This window comes from Diabrotica virgifera, chromosome 10 (genome assembly GCF_917563875.1).
Source record: "Diabrotica virgifera virgifera chromosome 10, PGI_DIABVI_V3a".
Classification (NCBI taxonomy): domain Eukaryota; kingdom Metazoa; phylum Arthropoda; class Insecta; order Coleoptera; family Chrysomelidae; genus Diabrotica; species Diabrotica virgifera.
The window spans coordinates 36,562,558-36,576,075 of NC_065452.1; the positions used below are offsets into that span (position 1 = coordinate 36,562,558).

At 34.5% G+C, this 13,518-nt stretch overlaps 1 protein-coding gene across 1 annotated transcript in view; it reads left to right on the plus strand.

Moving 5' to 3' along the window:
• LOC114335311 (uncharacterized) overlaps positions 1-13,518 on the plus strand; it is a 149,801-nt gene that overhangs the window by 129,290 nt on the left and 6,993 nt on the right. Inside the window, exons 11-13 of the mRNA XM_028285534.2 lie at positions 545-761; positions 5,099-5,307; positions 10,553-10,735. Of these exons, the coding sequence (XP_028141335.1) occupies positions 545-761; positions 5,099-5,307; positions 10,553-10,735 (609 nt within the window). The remainder of the gene's footprint in view (positions 1-544; positions 762-5,098; positions 5,308-10,552; positions 10,736-13,518) is intronic.

Below are 13,518 nucleotides of genomic sequence, written 5' to 3' on the forward strand. Positions count from 1 at the left end.
CATTTCCCTTACAATAGAAATTCGCATATTAATGTATCAATATTTAGTTGCCGTGGGAGGCAGAAAATATTTTTTTATTTCAACGCAATTTTACTAAAATACTATATAGTGTGTTAGACAACTTTAGTGAGGTATTACATTTTCGTTTCGAAATAAAATTTTTTTCGTCCTTAACATTTTTTCAAAATTTTTAATTGTCTTGGGGGCCAGAAGTTATTTTTCAATTTCGAAAAAATTTTACCAAAATACTTACAGTTGATTGGGCAACTTTTGTGAGGTATTACTTTTCTATCGCAAAAAAATTTTTTTTTCGCATTTTTCGATGCACTTTAGTGTGCGCCCAGCTCCACTGAGGACGCCGTAAGGCAGAAACAGCTGTCTGGAGATTGTGTATCGCCTCTGAATCTAGAGGAAACATAAACTGCCTTTTCACTAAAAATAAATCACTTGACAGCTGTCAAATTGACCGCCAGTTAAAAAAGTGTTATCATATGATATTTACCTCTAAAAAACGACCATTATAAAAGCATTAAATTCATTTTAGGAAAGATCTACGCCAAATAGTGTCCTAGAAAGCCATAATGCCATATTTGTCTCTGAAAAACATCGACTGGTTGATAATTATAAGAATGTCGTTATAAAGTATTACAACGCTTACCTGAAAAGCTTAGATTTTTCAAATTCAGATTATGCTGCTAGGGTCATTAATGGATGGATATCTGACTCCACTCATGGCGAAATAACCGATGTCATCTCACCACGTAAGTATTGTTATTAATGAAAATGTCACAACTATGTTTATAATCTGGACTCTTTAAAACACCCCGGTACACTTTTACGCCTTGTTCTGGACTTTATTTTCTTATCATCCAGTTTTTTAGTAGAAGTCCTCTTTTATTCTACTGTTCACCTCCACATGGAGTCCTTTTACGATATTTCTTCCGCCGTTCTCATCAAATAATATGTTGTCTTTTTTCTACTCTTTACCTCTCCACAACGAATGATATTTTACATGAGAAAAAATATTATTTATAAAAAAAAATATATTTTGTGCCATGATGACTAAAAAAACAATTAAAAGATGTCCTTACATTACCACAATCGTGGCACATTTGGCACATCACCGGAAATAAATAATAAACTGGTAATTACGACCTTCTCAGAACACCGATTATAACGAAACTAAAACCAATTGTAAAGCACATTCTAGGGATAGGTTACACACACTCGGGTGCAAAAAAATCTATCCACTGAAAATTTGGTAATTTTTGATGTCTCGAATTTCCTAAACATGTTTTCCGATTTAAGTGATTTTTTTACCATGTTATTTATAGCCTTATTCATTAACAATATCGCTGTAATAATATTGTTACTAGACAGGTAAACTGTAATTGTATACCGGGTGTACGAATCAAACTGTAGTTTTTTTCTCAAAGTTCGCATCACCCTGTGGACTATTCTAGCTTTTATAAAATACTGAAATTAAAAACCAACTATAGCCTCAGGTTTTCTTAACATTCTGTTTTTTGATTCATTCGCTTATGTTGGATAATAAAAAAGTTGGGAACTTTAACAACTGGCCATGTTCGTCATCAGTACAGGGTGTTTCGAAAAAAGTGCGGCAAACTTTAAGGGGTAAATTTCGTTTTCGGGATGTTCAATTTTTTTACAAACTGACGATTTATTTATTGCTTTAAAACCAGTTGAGATATGCAAATCAAATTTGGTGGGTTTTAAGACGTAGTTATTGCACATTTTTCGACATACAATTAAGAATTTAATATTCACCATTAGCGCGCAAACGGGTATTTGACCGATCATATTACCCGAATACACGCCAATGGTGAATATAAAATTCTTAATTGTATGTCAAAAAATGTGCAATAACTATGTCTTAAAACCCACCAAATTTGATTTGCATATCTCAACTGGTTATAAAGCAATAAATAAATCGTCAGTTTGTAAAAAAAATTGAACATCCCGTATCTCGGAAACGAAGCGTTTGCGGACATATGGTTATAAAGCAAACTGTCATTATTTTCATGTGTACAATTACCCCTTAAAGTTTGCCGCACTTATTTCGAAACACCCTGTACTGATGACGGACATAGCCAGTTGTTAAATTACCTAAATTTTTTATTATCCAACATAAGCGAATGCATCTAAAAACAGAATGTTAAGAAAACCTGAGGCTATAGTTTTTATACCTGAAGTTTTTAATTTCAGTATTTTATAAATGCTAGAATAGTCCACAGGCTGATGCGAACTTTGAGAAAAAAACACAGTTTGATTCGTACACCCGGTATACAATGACAGTTTGACTGTCTATCAACAATATTATTACAGCGATATTGTTAATGAATAAGGCTATAACATGGTAAAAAAATCACTTAAATCGGACAACAGGTTTAGGAAATTCGAGACATCAAAATTGACCAAATATTCAGTGGATCGATTTTTTGCACCTAAGTGTAGATAAACTAGGTCAAAAATTAAATTTTTAAATATTTGCAGTAGAATTCTTATATCTGGCGTATAAAATACGCCAGCGCGTGTAGTTAAAGGTTAACGTGCCCCTATCAAGTCCCCTTGACGTTGTCGATTAACATGGCGAAACTGTTTCTGTCTCGAGCTGTTCTAAATAGTTGCTCTGCTTTCTTTATTCCTATCCACTCCCCGATATTCTTCAACCAAGTGGCCTATTTTCTACCAATTCATCTGCATCCTTCGATTTTACCCATCATAATAAGTTGAAGAATATTATATCGGTTCCCCCCTTACTACGTGTCCAAAATAGGCCATCTTTCTACATTTGATGTTATGAAGCAGCTAGCGAGTAGCAATTGCTCTCTTAAGGACTGCCACATTTGTCAGTATAGCCGTCCATGGTATTTTTAGTGTACGTCTGTGCAGCCACATTTCAAAGGCCTCCAAACGATTAATGGCGGATATTCTTAATACCCATACTTCGACACCTTACAAGAGGACTGACCAAATGTAACATTTAATCATGCGCTTTCGAAGCTGAAGCTGCAAGTTATCATTACAGAAGAATTACCTCATTTTTAAAAATGTTGTGCGATCTATCTCTATTCTAGATTTTATCTCTTTATCTGGATCTAGTTATTTAGTAATATGGCATCAAAGATATTTAAACACTGTATTCTCTTTTGATTATATGACCATCAACATATAACCGTGAATCTTGATATGCCAAACGGCTAAACACCATGCATTTTGTTTTTGAACAGTTCATGTTTAGGTCAAAATCTCTTCCCACTGTGTCAATGGCATTTAAAAGGCATTGTAATTCATTCATATCATCACTTAAAATAACTGTATCATCTGCATATCTGATTGTATTTATCAGAATTCCATTAACTTTCAAGCCCCATTCCAAATTATGCAGCGCTTCTTTAAACATTCTACCTGAATATAAATTGAACAACAGTGTCTGGCACCTCTTTGCATTTTACATATTTCTGTTAAGCTTCAGTATAATTTTTCTATGATTCGTAGGTATTGGCTAACAACTCCTTTATCCATCAATATTTTAATTAATTTGTGATACTGTACTCTATCAAATGCCTTTTCATAATCAATAAATGCAGCAAATACGTCTTCCTTTTATCTCGGCATTTCTGAAATAATACATTTAGTGCAAAGAGTGCGTCCCGGGTTCCCAGTCCATTTAAGAAGCCAAATCCCAGGCAACCAAACGACGTTTTTATAACGTAAATAAAACGTCATAAAAATGACCAATTTACGTGTTTCTATGATGTAATACTAACGTTGAAAATCACGTGTATTTGTTTCATCGATTTGACGTCATAATTCTGACGATTTTCAAACGTCAAAAAGATGACGACTTTTATACATCGGTAAAATCACGTCTTTAATACTTATATATATATATATATATATATATATATATATATATATATATATATATATATATATATATATATATATATATATATATATATATATATATATATATATATATATATCTACTTATTGTGTCAAAACTGAAACAACATAATATAAACTAATAAATAATTTATTAACAAATTATCCAGCATGCACATAATTATTAGTTCATTAACAGAAAATAAACATAAAAAATAAATAACCATAACCTCAAATAGTTGTGAAGAAGAATCACTGCATTAAACTAACTCACTGCAAAAACGAATAAAAATCTCACATTTCTTTCACTAAATATCTAAATAAAAATCTTATTTTATCACACAAGACACAAACCACGTAAACAATAAATGATAAATTTCTTATGAACATTATTTAACGTTATACACGAAATGGTTTGGAGTCAATACAAACAAGCTTTAAGCTCCTCCCAATTTTGTGGCGTCAGACTTAGGCTGTCTAAAATATTTTAACGTCATTAATATTACGTATTTAAAATCACCTACAAAAGACGTCTATATGACGTAATGTTTAACCACGTGTGTATATTCAACCAAAAACTGACGTTTCCTCGACGTTATATGACGTCTCTTGGTTGCCTGCGATTGTGTTTCGTGGAGAAGTGTAGTTTTTCTTGGAATTCTTTTTAAGCTTCTTCTTCTTGATGTGCCTATCAGTGACGAATGCTAGCGATCATCATGGAAATCTTCACTTTATCTGCAGCAACGCGGAAAAGGTGCACAGATATTGTGTTACACCAGGTTCTGACGTTCTTTAGCCAGGATGTTCTTCTTCTTTCTGGACCTCGCTTTCCAAATATTTTTCCTTGCAGGATGGCTTGTAGGAAGGCATATCTGGATTCATTTCGCATAATGTGTCCAAGGTATTCCAACTTTGGGATTTGATGGTGGTTAGTACCTCTCGGTTCTGCCCCATTCTCCTAAGGACCTCCTCATTTGTGACCCGATCAGTCCATGGGATTTTAAGAATTCTTCGATATAGCCACATCTCAAATGCTCCCAATTTTCGATACATATCTTCGTTCAAAATCCATGAGAATAGGTAGCTATCAAGCTTAATATTCCTGAAACATATTATGATCTAATAATTTATAGTTGTTGTCGTGACATTCAATAATTACAGTTTAAATGAACATTAACAATTTTTTCAGAGGGGATAGTTCCTGATTGTTACGTGGTGCTGTCAAACGCCCTGTTCTTTAAAGCACAGTGGAAATATGCTTTTGATAAAAGAAGTGTACGAAAATGTTTCCACACTCCTAGGGGATGTGTTTATGTTGACATGATGCACATTTCACATAATTTCAATTACAATTACATCACCCGTTTGCGAGCCAATGTTGTGGATATTCCTTATCAGGTAATGTATTTCTTATATACAGCGTATAAAATAATAATATATGAGTAGAGCCATCGAACAAATTATGTTTTTCATACATTTTCATACTCTTCATAAATTTCCCACATTTTTCTCATATTTTTAATACTTTTTATTTGTTTTTCATATTTTTAATATTGTTCGTATTTTTATTACTTTTCTTATTTTTTGCATGTTTGATATTTGTCAGATTTTCATATTTTTCGTATTTTTCATTTATTTTTCACCATGCTTTCAGTATATTTTGCATAAGATACTTTATATTTCTCATATTTTCCAGTATTCAGATTTTTCATTTCTTTTTTCCATATCTTTCACATTCTTTATAAATTTTTGATATATTATATCCCACTTCCAATAAAATTCCATCTTGAACTAAATTTATGTGCATAGAAATCGGCCCACTTAAAAATTTGGTCATTTTTGATGTCTCATATTTCCTAAACCTGTTGGCCGATTTAAGTGATTTTTTAAACATGTTATAGCGTGATTCTTTAACAATACCACTCTAATAATATTGTTGCTAAACAGGTAAATTTTCATTGTATACCGGGTGTACCAATCAAACTGTGTTTTTTTGTCAAAGTTCGCATCACCCTGTGGAATATTCTAGCATTTATAAAATACTTAAATTAAAACCCAACTATAGCCCCAGGTTTCATTGACATTCTGTTTTTTGATTCATTCGTTTATGTTGGGTAATAAAAAAGTTAGGTACTTTAACAACTACACATGTTCTTCATCAATACACGGTGTTTCTAAATAAGTGCGACAAACTTTAAGGGATAATTCTGCATGAAAAAATAATGACAGTTGGATTTATAAACGTATGTCCGCAAATGTTTCCTTTCAGAGATACGGGATGTTAAATTTTTTCTTAAAAACTGACGATTTATTTTATTGCTTTAAAACCGGTTGAGATATGCCAATGAAATTTGGTGGGTTTTAAGATACTTATTGCACATTTTTTGACATACAGTTAAGAATTTAATATTCACTATTAGCGCGCATACGTGTAATATGACCGATCATATTACCCGTATGCACGCTAATGGTGAATATAAAATTCTTAATTTTATATCAAAAAATCCGCAATAACTATCTCTTAAAACCTACCAAATTTCATTTGCAAATCTCAACTGGTTTTAAATGAAAAAATTAATCGTCAGTTTGTAAGAAAATATTCAAGATCCCGTATCTCGGAAACGAAACATTTGTGGACATACGTTTATAAAGCCAACTATCATTAATTTTTCATGCAGAATTGGCCCTTAAAGTTTGTCGCACTTATTTAAAAACACTGTGTATTGATGAAGAACGTGTCTACATTGTTAAAGTACCTAACTTTTTATTACCCAACATAAACGAATGAATCAAAAAACGTAATGTTAAGAAAACCTGAGGCTATAGTTGGGTTTTAATTTCAGTATTTTATAAGTGCTAGAATATTCCACAGGGTGATGCGAACTTTGAGAAAAAACACAGTTTGATTTGTACACCCGATATACAATTAAAATTGACCTGTTTAGCAACAATATTATTCCAGTGGTATTTTTAAAGAATCAGGCTATAACATGTTCAAAAAATCACTTAAATCGGTCAACAGGTTTAGGAAATATGAGACATCAAAAATGACCAAATTTTTAAGTGGGTCGATTTCTATGCACGTAAGTTTAGATATTTACTTAAGATTTACATATTATACAGCACAACAGGCCTTATAGGGCTATGGTTTGGAGATTTTCAACGACTTCCCTCCACTATACTCGAGTCCATGGGCCAGTTGTACAATTCCTGATTTCCATTTTTTGGAGGGTCTAATCTTATTATTAAAAAAAAATGATTAGAAACAACCTGAAAACTACAGAGGTATCAAATTGCTGAACAGTGCCCTGAAACTTAACAACTAAAATTTTGTAACAACGAATAAACAACTCATAAACATAGCCAATGTTCAACAAGGTTTTCGTAAAGCGAGCACCACACTCTCGCGAAGTTACTTCGGGAAAGTTGGCCGAAGTCCGAAGTACCCGTTACTACACACTCGTTCTACTTCGCGAGGAACACATCCACGCCGGGCGATAAGGACTTCGATTCCTTTGACTTGGTTGCAAAAACCGCCACAGAATGGAAGTAGGCCAGGCACAGCGAAGTCGCATGAGGTGCCTGTCTACACGCTCGTACTCGCTGAACTTCGATCGACTTCGCGAGCAGTATAGTGGACGTTTAACAGAAGGTCGTGTCAGATGCAATGTTCGTCATAAAACAGATTACAGTGGTTATGTCGCACCTCCACTCAAACAGTGGCATAAGTCAAAAAACAAAGTATCGAGAAAACAACGTTTAAAATTTTTGCTGAAACTTTTCCGGGTTTAATTCAAAAATATTAAAATTAGTATAATAACTATTTTAGTCAGTTACAAAGGTTTTTGAAGCACTACAAAATAGTGTATTAATTCTGCTAAAAATATTTTAAAAAAATAATTTTTTTTGAGTTGTTACACTATACAGATAAAATAATGAAAAATTTACGAAATATTATTTATCAAAAGTGGCTCTTGCAGTACACAATAAAATATTATTATTATTATTATCTGGTTAACAGACTTTTAATGATGTTACTTTAAATACAAGTAACAACATTAAACAAAAAATACTGTAAAAAGAAATGAAAATAAGTGATAAATGTGTCACTTTTCTTGAGCACATAAGCAGATTGTTTTAGATAAATTAATCACATATACTGTCTTAACTCTACAAACCACGCTTTATACACATCTTAGATGGACAAATGCCTTGCACAAGTCGATATATGACACTGTTTATTTTCGGTGCACCGTTGATTTTGTTTAATCATATAATGACTCTAGTGTCATCTACGACAAATACTTGAACTATAAACGTAACACTTTTTGAGATAGATGTAGTTTTATTAAACTGTTGGTGCAATAAAGCCGTTTTAATTTTTTTTGAGTTGTGACATTTTAGCGTAGGTGCGATGTATATTACACAGATTACATTAGAGTACAAGAGATCCCTCTGGATATTATAAAAAGAACTGAAAACGTCTATCAAAACAGTAAGATGGAAGTAAGGATAAATGGAAAACTTACGAAACCTCTAGATACAGGCAATAGAATAAGACAGGGAGATTCACTAAGTCCTATGCTATTTAATCTAATCATGAATGAAGTCATAGAGAGCGTCAATAAAGGTTTCTAAAGTTTCTAAACTATTTTTCTCCACTTTACTATGTCCATGGCTCAATTTTCCTGTTCGTTACCTTTATTTTTTTCTTGTAAATCCTTCTTATAAGCTTAAAGCCACTTCCGTGGCTTTTCGTGATCTTCCCCTTCTCCTCTCCCTAGTTCTCTCGAAATGGGGTCTTTTGCTCATCTTTCGTGCTTTTGCTATCATAATCTGGCTAATTTCAGGTTTTTCGTATAACTCTCTAGTTTCTGTATCTGTTTTTCTCCACCAAGGGCATCCTTCATCTGTTAATTCCCACGATTTGTTTCAAAACTGTTCGCTCTTAAATATTCAACATATTTTCCTGTTTTTTTATCATGCAGGTTTCACTACTGTAAGGGTAAGAACAGAACAAGTCGGTCGCGGTGGAGGTGTAGGTCGCGGTGGATGCCACTAGTTAAGTCGCGGTCGATGTCGACAGCACATAGCAAGGATGTCACCTGCGCTGTCAGTCGAGCTAGAACCACTATCAAATGAAGTAGTTTAATGAAATTTGAATGACAAAAAGACTTTGCTTTTGCGATGTTGTGTCAGTCAAGTGATGATAGTGATGAAATGTCAGCTGTAAATAATCAGATCCTCCATATTTCAAAAATTTACTGAATTTAATTACTTTATAAATTCAAAAATAAACTGAATACAAAAAAGGGATTATATAAAAAGTATCAACTGAGATAGCGCAGGTAATGACAACTTGGCTTCGAACGGACCAATCACAGGGAAGCATCCTTGTAGGACGCGCAGTGGGCATCCATGTAAAACAAACTCATTTTATTTTCAAAAGCATCGATGTAAACCTCCTGGATGGCATCGCGCTAAACCTCCACCGCGACTTACCTGCTCTGTTCTCTTCCATTCACTACAATGTGTTTGTTTTACATTGATATCGACATCGACCGCGACCTCCACCTCCACCGCGACCCACTTGTTCTGTTCTTACCCTAAGGAGCCGTATGCTAGATTGCCATTGCCATTACTTAAGGCTTCAACTTTGCAGTCCTGAAGGTGTATTTGATCCGCTGTTCAATTTCTACGTTTTCTTCTCTTTTGTTATATAGTAGTGATGTTGAAAAAGTATCTATTCGTTACAAAGTACTCGTTACTTACGAAAACCGAAAGTAACGATTACTATACAGAGAGGCAAATCGTTACTTTGATTACTCTGATTACTTCGTTACTTCATACCAATCGTATTAGAGCGAGTAACGACTATTATATCTACTTTGATTACTTTTATTACTCTGATTACTTCGTTATTTTGTACCAATCGTATCAAAGCGAGTAACGACTTCGATTATTGTAGTTGTTATATCGGAAGACCTATACAAAATACCTACCTACTGAGAAATACGATTCTCGATATGATTACCGGTACTCAAATACAAAAGTAACAAAAGTAATCATAGTAATCAAATCATTTTTATTCCTTAAACATATCGGTGAAGGTCGTTGTTATATCGCAATACCTATACAAAATACCTACCTACTGAGAAATACGATTCTCGATATGATTACCGGTACTCAAATACAAAAGTAACAAAAGTAATCATAGTAATCAAAGTAACGAATACTGTAAAAAATGATTACTTTATACAAAATACCTACCTACTGAGAAATACGATTCTCGATATGATTACCGGTACTCAAATACAAAAGTAACAAAAGTAATCATAGTAATCAAAGTAACGAATACTGTAAATGATTACTTTATACAAAAGTAACGATTTGTAACGAATACTCGACAGTAACTATAATCAACATCACTATTATATAGTAATACATAGGTACTCGAACTCATGAACTTCTTTGAAACAATATTTTATTACCGAGTCTATATTCAGTTGCCCGTCTCGTGAAATTAAATAATAATTGTATCTTCAATTAGGTTATGTTTTTATATGTTGAATTGGGTACGTTTTTATTTCGATGACTCATTATAATTTATTGTATATAATATTAACCGTATTTTAATTTTCAGGATAAATTCTCCATGCTACTGATCTTACCATCTTCAGATTCAAATGTAAGGAGTGTGATTCGGGATTTACCTCACTTTAGACTGTCGAGCATTTTGGAGAGTCTAAATCAATCCGAGATTGTTCTAGAACTACCAACATTTAGCTTCGAGTATTCAGCAGATTTGGTTGAATTTTTAAAACCTGTAAGTACATTTATGCATAAAAGAGTTTTTTAACAACTAATGAGAATTAACAATGGCCATTATTCTACTTTGCTCCGTTATTACTATCTGACCTGTAACATTTTAAGGTTTCTCCGATAACTTGATTCACTGACTAGATTTACTAATGTCTTGACATCTTATAAATTGTCTGCAAGAACGGCTGTATCCTTAGCATATCTGATATTGTTGATTACTTTTCTACATAGTCTTACTCTCTTTTCTTTCCTCCAAATCTTCCCTAAAGATTTCTTCAGAGTATAGATTAAAACGACTGGGTGACAAAATACAACCCTGTCGTACTCCACGTTTGATTAGTAGTTTTCTAATACGACTATCTCCAATTTGGATAGAGTCTACGTAATTGTAACATAATTATTTTAGCAGTCTTATATCGTAGTGGTCAAAAGCCCTGCTGCCCACGGGCAATCAAAAAGTGTATCGTCTTGCGCACGTGGTCGAATGACTTCTCGAAGTCCATGAAACAAACATAAACGTATTTCTGAACTGTCGGCTTTGTAAGAGAATGCGCATAAAAGATAGTGCCTTTCTAGTTGCTAGACCATTTCTAAATAAAAATTGCTTATTACCCATTATAGTCTAGTCGCAACATAGGGGGTCCCGTGGACACTTTTAGTTCGCCACGATTTGATGGTGGTATTATAGGTTTTTTGGGTCGCTGAATCCAATGGAAGTGGTCTGGAAGCCAAAATGTGGTGCGTTTAATTGTTATTACAAGCATGCCCGAAGGTCGCTGGAGGTGGAATGGCGTGGTCAGATGCTGGAACACAACAAGACGCCAAAATACCTTGGCGTCCGTCTGGATAGAACTCTGTCTTACCGATACCACTGTCAAGATGTTAAGAAGAAAGTAAGTGCCAGAAATAATATCATCCGCAAGCTAACTAATACAAAATGGGGAGCACAACCACACACTCTCCGCACTTCTGCCTTGGCATTATGTTTTTCGGCCGCGGAGTTTGGAGCACCAGTATGGGCAAACTCTGCTCACGCAAAGAACGTCGACGTGGCTCTAAATGAAACGGTCCGTATAATATCGGGTTGCCTGAAACCGACACCTATCGAAGAGGTATACCCCATTGCTGGAATTGCTCCACCACCAATCAGGAGAAAGGTCACGTCAGAGGTAGAACGGAAAAAGCAGGAGACGGACCGAAGACACCCCTTATATGACCACCAAACTCAGCCAAGCAGACTAAGATCTCGGAAAAGCTTCCTGAAAACATCAAGATCCATCCCCGAAGCGCCAGAGACGCGCCGAATACACCTATGGCAAGCGTCAACTACTGCGACACATTTTCCTCCCTCGGAGGAAATGGCTGCTGGACACAATTTACCGTATCCGACTTGGAAAGCGCTAAACAGACTAAGAACCGGCGTTTCACGTTGTGCTAGTAACCTGAAAAAATGGGGATACCAGGAGGACGATACCTGCGACTGTGTCGCGGTTCAGACCAGCCGGCATCTACTATCATGCACAGAGATGAGAGAGACCTGCACAGAACAAGACTTAATTATAGCAAATGACAGGGCCATCTATGTGGCCAACCATTGGAAATACAGAATTTAAAGTTATTGGTGTTCCGGACACGGAAAGTAAGTAAGTAATTGTTATTACCAAATTATGGTAAAATTAGGTGTTTTTCTGGAATTATTAGAAACCCTGTAAATAAATTGATAGTGTTAAGGTCTTCTCTGGTGTATTTTTGGTCGCTGAATCGAATGCGACTAGTCGCGATTACTCAAAATGTGTTCTTATTTTTGTTAATAACAAAATAATTGTTTATTCGCCGAAAAGCTCAAAATGCGTTATCTACAGCAAGTTTGTAGTCTTTTCATAGTAATTTTATACGCTAAATCGATTGTCTCTAGTCGTGATAGCTTAAACCACGTTCCGACTTTATTATTAATAAATTATTGCAAAAATAACGGTTTATAGTACGTTTATTCACGGTTTTTGCTCTAAATTTTAAAAAACCAATTGGAATGACATGAAATTTGGCATGCACGTAGCTAACATGTCAAACAAAACAAGTGATATTGTTCCGATGTGTGCTTTTACCATGGGGGTTAGTTTCACCCCGTTTCGTGGGTGAAAGAAGAAACCTTTAAAATAAGTCCGGAATTGGATAAACTGATTAATTCTAAGCAACGTTTGTTTCATACAGTTTTTTCACTAAGTCAATACTTTTCGAGTTATTTGCGAGTGAATATGTTCATTTTTCAACAAAAAAAACCAAATAACTCGAAAAGTATTGACTTAGTGAAAAAACTGTATGGAACAGACTTTGCTTAGAATTAATCAGTTTATCCACTTCCGGACTTATATTAAAGGTTTCTTCTTTCACCCCCGAAAAGGGGTGACACTCACCCCCAGGGTAAAAGCGGAAATCGGCACAATATCACTTGTTTTGTTTGACAGGTTAGCTACGTGTATGCCAAATTTCATGTCAATCCAACAGGTTTTTTAAAATTTAGAGCTAAAACCAGGGGTGGGCAAAAGTCGGCCCGCGGGCCGGATCCGGCCCTTTTGCTTACTTTATCCGGCCCATTGAGAAATCCCGCAAGCAATTTTTTTTTAAGACCGTAATGCATTCATTTTTTCGAATCCTGAAAAAGCTAATAAGTATTTTTGAAAAATTTAAACGCAGAATGAAATATTACATCATTACCGAGGGCCGAAAGTCCCTAAAAACTTCTATAATGTTTATCACAGAGGTGAAAAAAAGAGAAAATTTAGTGTT